This window comes from Ahaetulla prasina, chromosome 1 (assembly GCF_028640845.1).
Source record: "Ahaetulla prasina isolate Xishuangbanna chromosome 1, ASM2864084v1, whole genome shotgun sequence".
Taxonomy (NCBI): Eukaryota; Metazoa; Chordata; class Lepidosauria; order Squamata; family Colubridae; genus Ahaetulla; species Ahaetulla prasina.
Window position 1 is genome coordinate 315866275 of NC_080539.1, and position 15465 is coordinate 315881739.

General features: G+C 40.2%; 1 protein-coding gene across 3 annotated transcripts in view; it reads left to right on the forward strand.

Moving 5' to 3' along the window:
- Window positions 1-2920: 2920 nt before the first annotated feature.
- NPAS3 (neuronal PAS domain protein 3) overlaps window positions 2921-15465 on the forward strand; it is an 805304-nt gene continuing 792759 nt past the window's right edge. For 2 of the 3 annotated variants that reach the window (XM_058162237.1, XM_058162238.1), the window contains exon 1: window positions 6251-6885. In XM_058162237.1, the coding sequence (XP_058018220.1) occupies window positions 6836-6885 (50 nt within the window). In that variant the 5' untranslated portion in view covers window positions 6251-6835. Of the gene's footprint in view, window positions 3082-6250; window positions 6886-15465 lie in introns of those variants that run through there. The other variant, XM_058162236.1, reaches the window with a different exon arrangement.

A 15465-nucleotide genomic window follows, 5' to 3' on the forward strand; every position in this document is an offset into this window, starting at 1 on the left:
GGTTGAGCTTCTGTTACTTGTCCCAGATTCTGCCAACCTAGCAGTTCGAAAGCACGTAAAAAATGCAAGTAGAAAAATAGGGACCATCTTTGGTGGGAAGGTAACAGCATTCCATGCGCCTTTGGTGTTGAGTCATGCCAGCCACATGACCACAGAGACATCTTTGGACAGCGCTGGCTCTTCAGCTTTGAAATGGAGATGAGCATCGCCCCCTAGAGCCGGAAAACGATTAGCACGCATGTCCGGGGGGGAACCTTTACCTTTACCTTGTGATTTACACTCACAGGAAATTATTATTGGGGGGGAAGAAACATACCAATGCAACTTTTGCGATTAACCAATTTACTTTGCCTCCTTTGAAAGAAAATATTAATCTTGAGAGGTCCCTGATTGTCTCTGAGCTTGGTTGTCTTCTTGCAGACATTTCATTACCCAAACTAGGGTAACCCAACCAGTGCACTGCTGATGTTACCTAGTTTTGGAAATGAAACTGCAAGAAAACAACCAAACTTAGAGCATACCAGGGACCCCTCATTTCAACCCTGAGCCACAAATATTCTCTATCAATATTAACCTTATTTTAGTATTGAACCTTCTTTTGGATAATGCTCCTTTGGTATATAGACTCCATGGAAACTGTTCAATTCCACCTCTCTCCATATCTCCCACATGAATTTTCTACTCCAACAGATCATCATTGAAGCCTTTTCCCAATTTGGGTTTAGTTTACAAACATGAGGTTTGTAAATTATTTTTAATGGTTGCTCAATAATATAATGCTGTATGATGGAGAAGTGTGTATGTGGTAACAAATGCTCCTGAAATATGCAATTTTGACAGGACAGAGTAAAGGAAGACAGAGAAGCGCACCATCCTGCCATAATTTTGACGTGCAACTCTGTTATAAACCAAAGCTACCACTATGGATAATTATGTCTTCTTGTTGTCTTTGGAATTTGTACCTGGACAGATCCTGGCATAGGTCTTTCCCAGTGAGCCCTCCAGAATATACTGAACTTGGTGAGATTCTGGCAAATTATATTGGACAATCTTCTGGGAAATGCCTCAAAAACTCTTTAAATGTTCTCAGGGGAAAAAAATATCTATTTTCCACATCCAATTGGTGCGGACCGTATGTTAATAATTCCCACAAGTACTCTTTTTACAGATGCATCCTGACAATTATACAGACTAGCAGGCAAAACGAATATTAACCGGGAACAAAGCAGTTTATAATTTATTTATTTTTTACTATGGGCTTCACACCAATGGGAAGGGAAGGGGAAACGGGACACCAGGAGAGAGACAGAGAGAGAGAAAGAAAAAGGAAGTGGGACCGCAGTGCCTCTGGTTAACAACAGGGGCGTCTTCTCCACGGCTTTGCCTGAGCAGAGACCTTCCCTTTGACATCCGTCCATTTGTAGTGAAGGGAAGCACTTGTGGTGTGGGAACGGGAAGGCGTAAAGCGGGAAGCTCCTACCTCGGCACATTCCAGCTCGGGTACCCCACCGCTTGCCAAGCCCTGCTCGCAACACTCACAAAGTCCTATATCGCTGGCATAACAAGCGGCTTGCGAGCCCCTTCCCCCATTTCTTCGTTATTTGCAGAGGGAAGATAGAAAGGATGGGTGGATGAGAGAATAGGAATGTAAATGTCCACTCCGTCCTACGCACAAAGAAACGGCAGCCCTTAACCTCGCAAAGTACTTGGCAATACCCACAATCCCTGCACGTGGAAGAGATTCCCTGCTGTTAATGTACCGCTTAACTTCCCGTGCCTGTAAGATGACAACAAAGTCCCACCTGAAAGAGCCAACTTAAGGAACGCCGTTGCAACCAGCTCCCCCAGAACCTTAGTTAACAGCGTGCCTGCTCGCTCGCTCGCTGTTGCACCCCGAACTACCTCCCGCGTTATTGTGTTTGTTCCCGCTTCATATAATGCATTTGCGACCGCTTTCTTGCACTGCACTCAATGGTTTAATCGATTTGTTAGAGCAGCAAGGGAGAGCTGTGCGTGCAGCCAGCCAGCCAGCCAGCCAGCCGCGCGCGCAGACACCCTACCTTCCAAGTTTGAGTAGCAGTAACCGCGCCGCACACTAGGAGGGCAGGAGAGTCACTTCCCTGTGGAAGAGAACGAGCCCCACCGCGGCACAAAGCGGCGTTTTTTCTTCTGGGTGCAAACCGGCGCTTCATTAAAAAAAAAAAAAAGGGGGGGGGAGGCACAGAAAAGAATACAAGAAAGGGAAAGGAGAGGGGGTGGGGGGAAGACAGAAGGGAAAGAAAAGCTAGTTCTCAAGAACTTGTCCTGTAACACGCCGCGTCCTCCCCATCTCTTTTTTCCCCCTTTGGGAACCGGGAATTCCGCCCCCCCCCCACATACACACACACTTCTCTCCCTTCCCCCGCACCTCGCCAGTTTATTGTAGCCCGCTAAGCTGCAGTCAGCAGCGTTTCTGAGAAACTGAGAAGTCCTCCCGGACTCCGCGTGGTTGGGGCGGAGTAGAAGATTGGAAGGGGGTGGGAAGAGGCAACATTTGCTGCCCATCATTTTCACAGCCGCGTTAAAGTAATTGCGGCCCCCTCACCGTCCCTTCGCCCCTCGGATTCCGGATTTAGGCTACCCAGAGAATTCCCCCTTCCCGATTTCGACTCCTTTTTCGCAGCCTTCCAGTTCCGCGCTTCTCTTCAAATCCTGGCGCGTTGTATGTTTGCAAATTGGTAAAATACCTTCTCTGTTCCCTCGCTTCACTTTAAGTCCCCCCCCCCTTCAACTCAATCTCAGCCCAGCCGCTCACATCAAAGCGCTGTGCCTCCCTCCCAGTGGCCGCTGTTCACTAATGGGATTGCAGTGTGGCTGGCTCTGCTGCTGCAGCCGCCGGAGGGAGAGGAGCTGCTGTACCTCTTCGCCGACACTCGCTGGGTGCTGAGCCGCGGGAATGATCCGGATCTTCCCGGATTTCAGCGTGCAGGTGACTGCAGCTGCGGCCGGGGGAGTACCAGCCGGCCCGGGCGTGGGGAGAGCCAGTACCGCAGCTAACGGGAATCCGCAAAACGTCCAGGGCATTACTTCCTACCAACAACGGTGAGTACATAAGCTAGAGAGGTGTGTTGATCTTTTCGACTAATTTCACTTGTCTTTTATGTCCGTTTGCGCGTTATGTGTTCATCTTTTTTTAAAAACAAAAACAACCCCCCCACCCCCATCTCAATGTCGAATGCTTTGGGGAATGCAACTCTTCATCCAAAAGGGTGTTTTAAAAGCCGCGAATACTCATGTTAGAGCTGCTTGATCTTGGAAACAACAATAGGGAAGGGAAAAGTAAGATAGCCGCCTGCTCAAAGGCAGATTATCTTTTTTTTTTCTGCTGCAAAGTTTGGGGTCCTGTCTGTTTCTCCTTCCTAAGTAGGAATTTCTCAATGTCAGCGGCTTGTGCAAACCCCACAGCATGGCAGTTAAGAGGTATAATTGATCACGCTATTGTGATTGATGATTTATTTTCAATTGAGCACGATAGAGTTTTCACTTGGCACTTCACCCTTGCAGTTACACATTTGTATTACCAGGGTATTAGCATGTCACCTGTTACTACAGGGAAATCTAGCAGGAAATTCTAAGTGACTTAACACTTTGGGAGTATTCATTAGAAATGCATTTTAATGCAAATACCGGAGTCTCCTAGCCAGCTTCTTTAAGTTACAGTTTTATACATACTTCTGTCCAAGTAAGTTCCTTTGAATTTAACTGCTTTTGAACAGATATTAGGGAGGATCTAACATTTAAATTAGCAAGTCATAGTGCCCAAGATTTTCTTTGCTTTTTAAAATTTACTTTCCCTATCATTACTTTGCAGAAGAGTTCCAGCGCCAACATTGTATACAATTAATTGGCATTTTGTTTTTACCAAAAGTAGAATATTTTCTTTGTGTTTATTTGATTCTGCTTCACAACATGTCATTTTCCTTTTCCTTTTTCATGTTCTACAATTTTCTCCAGACACAGGTTATTTGAAACAAAATATATATAAGCCTAAACTAGTATTTACACAAAAATAAACCAATACTTTCAAATTTAAAATTTCACTAGACAAGGAACTTTTGGAAACCATATTTTTCTTTACTTAATCCAGTCAGGCTGGAACTATGTTTGCTTGAATGAGAAAGCTGTCCAGATAAAAATTTGGTGCCCAAGGACATGGTTTGGTTTAGTAAACTTTTCAAGCAATGTATGTATAATCCTTTGCTTTATGCGCTTTTGAGATAGTGTGAGAATCATGAAGTTATTTCAGGAGACAGCAGAGGACTCTTAAATCCGATGAAGTTTGGAATTGAAGACTAGTGCTATTTTAAATAAACATACAAACTCTTTCTAAGGAGGTACAATGGATATAAAGAATAAAGTTAGTGACAAGCTTTCTAGTCTCTGTTTTGGGATTATCTGTTGTAAAAGGTTTCTTAGATTAGCAGGGGAAATTGATGGTTAGTCGTCCTTATGCTTTCCAGATAATTTGGGTAGGAGAGCAGAAAGAAGAAAAATCAAGGCTCAAATGATAAAACTTTTACAAAAATAAGAAAATAGCTCTCAGATTTTATCCTGCAGAGAAAAAAGTATATTGAACAGTTCTCAGGTTTTTGTACTTTAATGAAGGTATACAAAATTGGAAAAATAAGTATATATTTGATAAATTGGCAATATAAAGAGGATTATTAAATATAATGCCCTTACCTGTAGCTATTTATCCCAATAAAGACAACACATATGGTTACTGTTGTGAGAATTAGCTTCATTTTATTCAGTGGATCCTATTACCAGCTTAACTGAAACATAATTGCAAGTTTAGTTTTCTTAATATACTGTCTCTTACAATCAGTATATACCACATTTTCCTTATTTTTAAGAAGCATAGAAAATCGTGTTTCCCCAAAACTATGGGCACTTAAGAGCAAGGCATTTTCTTCTTAATCCATTAAAAAAATCTCTTCCATGTTTTGCCATACAATGGTTTAGTTAAGTAGAAGGATTTTGCTAATTCTTAGCTCACTAGATAAACCAGATGACACCTGTTAAACTTCATTGTTTTTGAGCATGTGGAGAAAACGGGGCTTTACAGCCCTGTCTCCAGACAGCCTTGATGGAATTTCCCCTGGATAAAAACTCAGGGCTCCCTATTTTATAAGAATTACTTCTTTTCATTTGAGTGTAGATCCTTAACGACTGAATCATTTTTTGCGTGCTAAATCAGAAGGCAGTTCTTGGAAGCAAAGAGGTTGCTGTAAGGTTCTGCATTGAAGCTTCTTAGGTCGACTATATCTGCTCTTCGGAGTCCTGAGGGACTTAAGGCAGGTCAAATTATCTGCCTCCAGTGGCAGAGATCATATTTTTGGGGTCACTGACTGCGGCCTCCAGCTAAACTTTCCGCATTTGCAAAGTCCTTATGCAGCTATTCGCATACCTACGCACACGCGTGCATCTGTTGCATTCCGCTTAGCTTTTATCAAAATTCCGCTTCAGCACCTTCCTCCCTCCCTCCAGCCCATGAAGCGATTGAGTAAATTAGTGATTCGGAGAAACTTTTCAGATGAATCGACTCATATTCGTAGAAAAACGTTTGAAATTTGATCCTTTTTTTAAAAAATCGGTTTTTCCCCCTGTGCCATCCTGAAGAGCCGCTCTGCCTGTCCCCACCTGTTATATCATACATTTCTTCATTAACTTATGATCCGGTATAGCGGGAGTCTATAAGAACAAAATGAACTTTCTCCAACAGGGTGAGCTATCGATATGCCAGAAGAAATACGGTAGCAATACGTCCCGATGATAGAATTCTATACCCATTTTTGCGCAGTCACACGTCCACTCAGTTGTATACGGTAGTTGGACGAAGGACAAGAGTCAGACGCATGTGCAGCTCGTGTAGCTGAAGGATGTCGCTCCTCTTCCATAGAGACACATAGGTTGTGTACATAAAGACATGCACGTATGCTAATAGACGCACACGCGCTCAAATCTGTGCACCGACTGTGTATGTACAAACACACAAAACCAACACCACTTAAAAAAAACCCACGTTCTCCAATTTTGTCTTTTATCCCACGTGCATTCGGGTCTTTCCCCGAATACACGCTGGCTTTTGCTGGGAATTTCCCCCAGCAGCGACCGTGTGCTTGCGGCTTCCTAGTCTGCCTCCCTCCCTCTCTGTCTCCCTCTTCCTCTGCTGGCTCTGCTACTCCAGAGAAGGAAAGTATGCGAAACTGCAACTGAGTGGCGTTGTTGCGCCGGCAGCGGAGGCTTTCCTGTCCCTTTGCACACGAGAGTCAGAGCGCCGGAGCTGGGGAAGCAGCTGGAAAATGCTCGCGAACACTTCTACGGCAGCCAAGCCTGAAGAACAGAGACTTCTGACTTCCCTGCTTATGGCTTGGCCTCGCGCTTAAAGCCAGTCCCACGGGCTCCCTCTCCGTGTGCCTAGTCACACCTGCCGGGCGATGCCAATGGCCGGGCTGCCCACCGGGGCTGCGCGCTTTCTCACTCAGCTGCGGCCGGCCACTCGTCGCCGGGCTTGGTATGTCTTCGGAGGCAGCGGAGCCTAGGCTCTCTCCGCTCCTCGGCTTATGGACGGCTGCAGCGGCAGCAGCGCCTAGCTAAGCGAAGCAACCTGCGGCAGGACTGCTGCGCCGGGGAGCGGGAGCCCGCAATGCATTGGCCTCACTACTTTTCCTCCTCCTGCCTGTCTAAGCAGGGCCGCCGCCGCCGCCGCCGCTAGACACAACACCACACAGCAACACAAGGAGGGGGAAAAGTAAGGGAGAGAGGAAAGGGAAAAAAAAAAAAGCCCAGGAAGATGGCGCCCACCAAGCCAAGCTTTCAGCAGGATCCTTCGAGGCGAGAACGGTAACACTCTCTCTATATTGAACCCGAGGCAGCAGCGCCTGCCTGGGTCTGGGACGCCGCCGTCACTACCGCCGCCGCTCGCCACCTTGGGTCTGGTTTGCTTGGCTTCCATGCTCGGGAAAGGGAAAAGCGGAGGGAGGGGGGTGGCCACGGACCCGCTCGCGCTGCTGGGTCTCGGGAGTTTCTTGTGGTGCATGCACGTTTCGCGGCGGCGGCGACTACTGCTGTTGCTAACTGCTGCTGCCGGATCCACAACACTTGCTAGGCTCGCCCCTCAGCAGCAGCAGGAGGGAGCCTGTACCTCCCCAAATCGGAGGAGTCGTCGGTGTCTGGCTGAGCGCACGGGTGGGGGGGGGCGGGGGGAGGGAGGGGGGGGGGCGGAATTCCCGGGAGGCAACTTTTCGGCTGGATGGGTCTCGACAAATGGGGGAGGGAGGACCCACGGCAGGTTGGAACGGAGCAAAAAGGGGGCGGGGGAGTGCGTGAGAGGAAAACAGCTTTTAACCAGGCCCGGCGTTGCTTAGTGTGGAGAGTGGCTGGGCTCGTGCAGCTAGGCCGAAAGAGGGGAGAGGAGCTTGCTGGGACTCCACTCAGACTGCTGGCGCAAGTTTAGTTCAAGCTCAGCAACAACTCTCGGGCCTCGCGTGTATAACCCACCCCTCCCTTTCCCCTCCCCCCCTTTTGGAATCGCCCGGGTTTAACCCTGAACTTACTGCCCGGGAGAAGCTTAGTCATAAAGAGTTTGCTGTGAAAGGAAGCGGGGCTGTTGGGCTCGTTTTAAGGTTTCTTGCTTTCGTCTTCTCCCGCCATCCGATATACTTTTTATTGTTGTTCCCGTTCGTTTCTATAGTTGGTGAGATGCTTGCAGCTGTCGCGTTAGGCAAAACTGAAATGCATCTTTAGAGAAGGATGCCACCTGGAAACGTTGAGGAAGAGACAAATGCTAGCCTGGCCCATTGAAAGTAACGGAAACCTCTGGAGAAGCCACTGGAAACAATGGAAGTGTGAAGGAATAGCAGTTTGAGCTGTGAAAAAGCTTTAAAAAAACATGTGGGTTTCCTTACCAAGGCAGTTTAACTTTCTTGCAGTATAATGTCAAATAATTTGAGATGGAATTTGCCAAGGCTTAATACCTATGGTACCTGATCTAAGCATGTGCAAAGTACATTATGGATAATTATACTCAATCCTTCTAGAAGTGGAGTTAGGCATCAGGAAGACTTCTGCATTAGGGCCTTTGATCCAGATAGGATTGAATCTCCTCCGGAGGTCTCCCATCCCAAAGTAGATGGCTAATAAGGAGAATGGGATCAAAATTGTAGGACTTAATAGGAAACAACTGGTGATGGCATATAGATTGCATGGAGATTAAGGAACATGATAGCTGGAGTGGAACATCATTGTAAAGAAGGCTAACAAGTTGCATACTTTAAAAAGTTCACCTGATATTTACCAAATGAGGCTCAATTTCATATGAGGAAAGATCATTATGCATACAGTATTTGTCATCCCTTGTGCTCACTTATAGCATAGCTAATTCTGTTGAATAACTCAGAATCGATGCATATGCTAGTTAAGATACAAAACTTCCTATTTTAAAATCTATTTTTAAAAAACATATAACATGTCCACACATTTCAAGGCTGACAGATTAGGAAAAAGTACTGTAGCTTTTAAATACTTAGAGAGTGCAACAACCAGCTTTTAGCAGCATCTCAAAGGAGGGAGTGAATTTAAATTTGCGTGAGCCTGCAAGAGAATCCATATCTGCACGTAATCTGTAGCAACAGAGCTGGTATTTTGGATTTGAGGTGATTCAGTTTTCCTTAAGGTAGCTCAATCTAAATACCTCTATTTCACTTTTGTTCATCCTGCACTTATTGCTTCATTGATGGTATAAACTGTTGCATTTCATAACTGCCAGTAACATTTGCAGAGTCAGGTTGGAAATATTGGCAATATTTATAGAGTTTAGGAATTAGGTTTGAAGTCACTTTATTACTCCTTTCCTATGAACTTTCAGTGTCTTCCAATGACTGAAAGGATATGTACGTTATTATTCATTATAGAGGAGTGCTGTTATCCTGTATGTAAATCTAAACATCTCAAAGGGAAAGAAAGCTAATACTGTACATAACTGCTGGTATACAGTGTCTGTCTTTACCTTACCAGGGCTCCAAACCAGAGAGTCGTATATTCTTTATGAGCCTAGTACTATATTAGTAATAAGTATGTTTGCTGGGACAGCTTCAGTAATCTCTGCAGCAGAGGCATATTTGTGTGCCATTTTGGGAATTTTTCTAAGATAGGAATCTTGAAGATAGAATTAATTTCTAGGGGAAACTTCATAGCCTGTGCATGAGTGCTTTCTTTATCACCTGTCTCCATTTGGCATTCGAAGAAGGTAAATCAAAGTGTGCAATTTGTTATTCTGCTTCACTTGAGAGCTGTACTAAATAACACTTGGTCTGAAATTCTGATTGAAGTTGTAGGAGGATATACTGTATTTAATTTAATGCCCTTTAATAACATATTCTTGTTCAGCTCTGATGCTGTCATCTTAAAGGTTGGATCAGAGTAGTTTTATCCTGTGTAGGGAGTGGAATGAGTAATAATTTCAACGGGTGGTGGTGGGGGTAACTTTAATTCATGAAAGACCAATAACCCAAAGCTTGCCCTGGTGTCCAGATTGTTTTATGCCCTGAGGCCTAAATTATTGTCACTGCTTATTGTGCTCCAACTAGTTTATGATGAAATTATACATGAATTATTTCATTAATTATTTCAATAATTAATTTATTTCATTAATTATTATTTATAAGACATGGTATGTCAAACTGTTGCTGCTTCATAGTGCTTTGAAGAATATAATTATATTTCAATAGATTAAATGCTCAATATTTTCTTAATGTACACTTTATATTTTAGTATGGTATTAATTAAAACTACTCTCGGCTTGTTTTTTTAATCTGCAAATTGTAGTAGGGATTAAGGCAACAATTTTGTGCACGCTTTTGGAATTGAAATGACAAGATTTACATGTGAGCAAACATGTATGAGTGTGATGCACATCTTATTGAAATAAATTATATTCTTCAGATCATAAAACTAGCATGTAGGGCTTGCTTAAAAGACAGTAAGACAGAATTTTAGTATTATTATGATTTAGTTGTTATACATTAATAGTATAATGGTTGAATAGAAGTCAAATATATTAAACCTTTATAAATACTAATAGATTGTAGTTGGTAAGATAGTCTTTAAAACTTTAATGTTTAGTAGCTGTAGTTAATATTCAAACTTTATTATTTTGGGTGAGAAAAAAACGATTGGCTTGAATTTAATGTATTTTTCATGTTAAAATACATTGTGTTAACTAACAGTTTTGAATGTTATGCAGTTTTCTGGTTATATCTTAGGAACTCAATCTTATACACAATCACCTGGAAGTAATCACCATTGAATTCAGTGGGGCTCATTTTTAGTAGATATGCATAGGAATGTGCTTTAAATAGACACAAATGTAATGCATAAGATATGTCTGTAGTGATTTGTAAAGCCTATTGCTGTGCTTCTGTTGTAAAGTAAGTGGAACAAAGCTCTGTTCATTTTTTGGTATTTCTTTCTACAGTATATGCTTAAACACAGCAATGATAAATGATGATATGCATTGTCTAACACTTGCTTTTATATAAATAGCTCCAGAAGATTGCTTAAATGATAATCGAAAATATGAAATAGGGTGGCCTTCATATCACAAGGCCAAGGGTCTACAAATGGAAAAACTGAAATAATGAAATATTTCCAAGGCAACAGACTGTCAACAAGAACAGTAATGCATGGACATATCATAGAGGTACCAGAGAGGATATTACATCTTATAGCGGTGGAGCTAGGAGTTATAATGACCTTTATTAAACAGAGCCTCCCCATTACCACAATATTTCTGATTCCTGATTTATGGATTAGTAGTTGCAGTAATATTAATAGCTTGAAATACTATCCCTCCGTATTTGATTTGTTGTATTATAGGCTAATGAAATATATTGTTTGATGTTTATATCAGAGTATTAAGTATTTTTCGACAACTAATGAACTAAATATTTTTTAATGTTTTGTTCTATAGTTTTCAACCACATGCATGTTTTGCTTAATATGTATCTTGTAACCAGCATCTCACCTGTTGTGAGTGCAATACTGCAAATAACGCATTAGATCCAACACTTAAGCTGTTGCATTGCATCCTGTGTGAAATAATGAACAGGTCAATATATTTTGGACTTTCCTAAGAGAGTGTTATCACAGTAGTTCTGTTGCACTTAATGCTTTACTTCATTAAGCTATATAATTAAATCTACTTAAATACTGTTAATTGTGATGCTGGTTTGTTATTTTCTGTTCATTTATATTTGAGTTCAATATATTATCCATACCTTGCTAAAAGTGCAGAGTATTGATATTATGAATAATATTTTAAATTAGTGGCTTTAAATAGGAAAGACGTTTTTGAAATATTTGAAATTTTCACAAATTTCATAAAGACTCTTGGCAGTAATTTTGGTAATTACCCAGTATTTGTTTAAATGCTTTGGTTGAATATTTTATAAGAGATCCTATGAAATGTTTGAACAATCTCAGTGTTAAAATACAAGCTTTCTTTTTATAAATCATTCTTTAACATGTTTATTTGTAGATAGTCTTCACTAATTAATTGGGGTATATCAGTCACTAGAACTTTATGTTTTAGGTTTCTCTGGAAAAATCTCAGTTTGAGTTGGTAGGATTTTTTTTTTTAAATTACTTTTTCTGTTATTGCCTTCCAACTTTGTGTAAAAGAATTTGTAGCTATTTTGCTTTGTTATAAATTCCTCTTAGAGCGAGGCATCTTAAGATACTGAGTGTCTGTAAATCATGATACAGTAGTCATAATGTATTATAATGCCATATTTACAGGAGTAAGGATTAATAAGGAATATATATATAAACTGTTGCCAATTACTAAAATTGCTTTTTCTGTATAAAAGCCACATGCCACCTTTTTGTTTTTGGTAGTTCTTGCCATCTATCAGCTACCCATAAAACAAACTATCTTCCTGTGTCCTTTATTTTAATATAGCTTAGAACTGAGGTATTCGTTAATAATTTAAGGTATGCTTGTGTATTATGCTGAAGGATATACCAGCAGTAGTATTATCTTTACAATTGATACACATTTCCTGGGAAAATAAATAGATATCTTGTTAATTTAGTAAAAACAGTTAATTATACACATTACATAGGATCAAGCTAACATATGCTATATTTTTCAAAAGGTTGATTTTGAAATTCTTATTTATTGACCCAATTGAATATATATTTAATTGCTTTAATTTGGATGTTAGAAAAATATAAAGTATTCCATTAATTTAAAGGGTCTTTGAGCATCTTAATTATGTTATGTAACAAAGGTTACACTGATCTCATTTTTATATAGAATCCCATTTATATGATACTGAATCAGTTATTTTTCTTAACGCAACTAATGATTAGCAATGCCCTGAGGTCTTTCAGAACTAATTCAGAATACTTCTGATTTCTTCCCCTTCAAACATGGTGTTGCATAATCGGAATTAAGTATATTGACCTTCCTCAAATCATTAAATGTTTGCAGTGTATCCCAGATTAACTGAACTCTGTGTAGTGAAGAAAAGGCTCATACTATACTGTTCTGTCAGGTTCTGACATGAAAGAGTGGTTGGGTGAGAATTGGTAATTGTCTGTGGATTCTTTTCATCTTTATCTTATCAGTTAAGTCTCATGGTCTGTTTTCATCAAATGGACAGTTTGGCATCAATTTGTGCCTTACTGGATGAATTTGACTTTAACAAGAAGACATAGTTTAATGTTATAGGAATAAGTATGGTTGAGCCTTAGTGTTGCTTCTCTCTTTTCCAAAGTGTCTATGACAAGACTTCTATTCTTATCCCATTGCAATCTTCATATTTGAGTCTCACTCAGTTTTGATTACTATTAACTATATTTCAGAGAAAACATCACTTTCCATTACAGTTTGATTTGTTTTCTTAATATTAGCTATAGCTTATTCAGGTTCGGATGCAGTATGTCATTGTAACTTGCTTGAAAAAGAAGCAAATTCTTCTGCTCTTAATGGCATGGTAGATGAGAGACGAGAAAGTACTTGAGCTCTGAATGTCTACATAGCATGTTAAAACCGAAGTTTGAACTCATGTGAACAGCTATCTTCTTAGTCAAGAAATAATCTTTGCGTATGACCCATCTGAGCTTTGTAAATTCATTTGTTTTTGTTTTAAAATAATGTACCTATATAATCATCTAATTATCTGAATTGTAAAATGATTTTGTTTGACAAATAAGATAATGTTATATAGTAATATACCTGTGCAGTTTTGGTTGTTTTTTTGCTGGGAGTGGGGAGCGTTAGTTACTTAATAAAACAAAGGGGATCTAATTTTATGCCTCTGACCATAAATAGTTAATATTTCTGCATTAATAGTAATTTTCATACGAAGAAGCAGTGAATAGGATTATTTGGGGGGAGCAATCATCAAAGCTATTTTTTTCATTTATTGGTATATTCGCTTAACACAACTTTTAACTTGGGCATTTCCAGTGTTAAGGAGATTGATGAAAGGTAATACAGATGGGAAAATTATGGTAATTCAAACCATTGGGAGATATTTCAGCCTCCTGGTTCTATTGCTGTCCTATAAATGGACATACTTGAACAAAGGAATGGCTAATTCCAGATGGTCTGAATGTCTTGATTTTTTTTTCTCTGTATCCAAGTATATAATTGCTGGATGAGGATAACACTTTATCCACAGAAGCTTGTGCTACATCAAACTTCCTTGTTTGGGCGGAATTCTGGATGCTGAGTGTATATTTGTGTGGATTCCAAAACATGAAATGATTCCAAATTCTTGGCATATATAATTTGAAGAATTTAACATTTAATTGACACATTTCTATGCAATCATACATGCGCACACAAGCGCGCGCGCGCACACACACACACACACTGGGAGACTTAAAAAATAACACCATAAGGAAATATAAAAGGAGCAACATATAGCATGTAGTAAAATACAACTGGCGCATGGAATATGTAGCATGAAGTAAACCCCAAAAAACATCACCACTAAAAAGGAGATCCCTCTCCCCACACAATCAACTTAGCTTCAAGCCTGTGGGCAGGGTGGGGAAAACAGGTTCTTGAAGATTGCCGCAGGATAGCAAGCTGAGGACCCTGCAGACAGATCTCTGGGTGGGAAAGCTCTTCCACAGAGCAGTTGCAATGGAAGGCTTACTCTAGGATAAGTTATGGGTAATCCTCAATTTACGAGCACAATTGAGCCCAACATTTTTGTTGCTAAGTGAAATTTGTTAAGTGAAATTTGCTCCATTTTACAACCTTTCTTGCCATAGTTGTTAAGTGAATCACTGTAGTTGTTAGTGAATCTGGCTTTTTCCTTGACTTTGCTTGTCTGAAGGCCACAAAAGTTGTTCACTTGACCCTGGGACACTGTAGCCATCATAAATATGAGTGAGTTGCTAAGCGTCTAAATTTTGATTATGTGACCATGGGGATGCTGCAGCAGTTGTAAGTGTGAAAAACTTATGTCAGAAGTCACTTTTTTCAATGCCGTTGTAACTTCGAATAGTCGCTAAATGAACTGTTGTATGTCAAGGATTACCTGTTTATAAATTAATAATTTATGTTTTATGGACGTAGATTAAAAGGTTTGTGAAAAATTACAATACCAGTAACAATTTTACTGGTTGTATGCCACACAAAAATGAAGATTTTGATTTTTACTAAGAAAAATTAACCTTGAGTTAAACTAGACTTCTGTTAAGTATCTAAAAACAACCAGTAATTTTTGTGGAAATAATAAGACAGTGAGTTGTCATTGGCTTCTTCCTTTTATATTATTTCATATATCATATTATTTCCTTGTTGAAATTCTATTATTCTATTAAATATTTGTTCTATTAAATATCTAAGCATTAATTCAACCAAATTGTAATTAGTTCTTGCATCCAGGTTTGTTTGGCCAGATGTGGTATTGCAGCTGATAGGTTTCCTGAAATGCAGGTTGAGAAGCACCGATATGGATCAGTGTGGAAGAAAATATCAGTAATTTCAGGAAAGTGCGATGAGACTTTGCGGTTTACCAGATTTGACCTCAGCTGAAAGAAAACCTCCCTCCTTTTTAACATAGTAAAGGAAAGCAGTTTGGGTTTCAGGCAGTATTTTATTACATCTTAGTTAAAAAGGTAACTTTTTTTAAAAAAAAAAACCCTCCTCCCATTGTACTGACAAGTGGCAAAGAAGCAGAAATAAATTCATACAGTAATCTTTGACTAATGACTGTAATTGTTCAGGAATTGTGATTGTAAGTTGTATCACGGCACCGGATTTGAAGTTACTACTGGTTTTAAGGACAGCTAAGTTGAGGACAGTTAAGTTAACAGAGCAGTTGTTAAGTAAAATTATTTTCCCTATTTTTGTGGTGTTGCTTTTTTTGCCAGAAACTGGAAGTAAATACTGGAAACCAG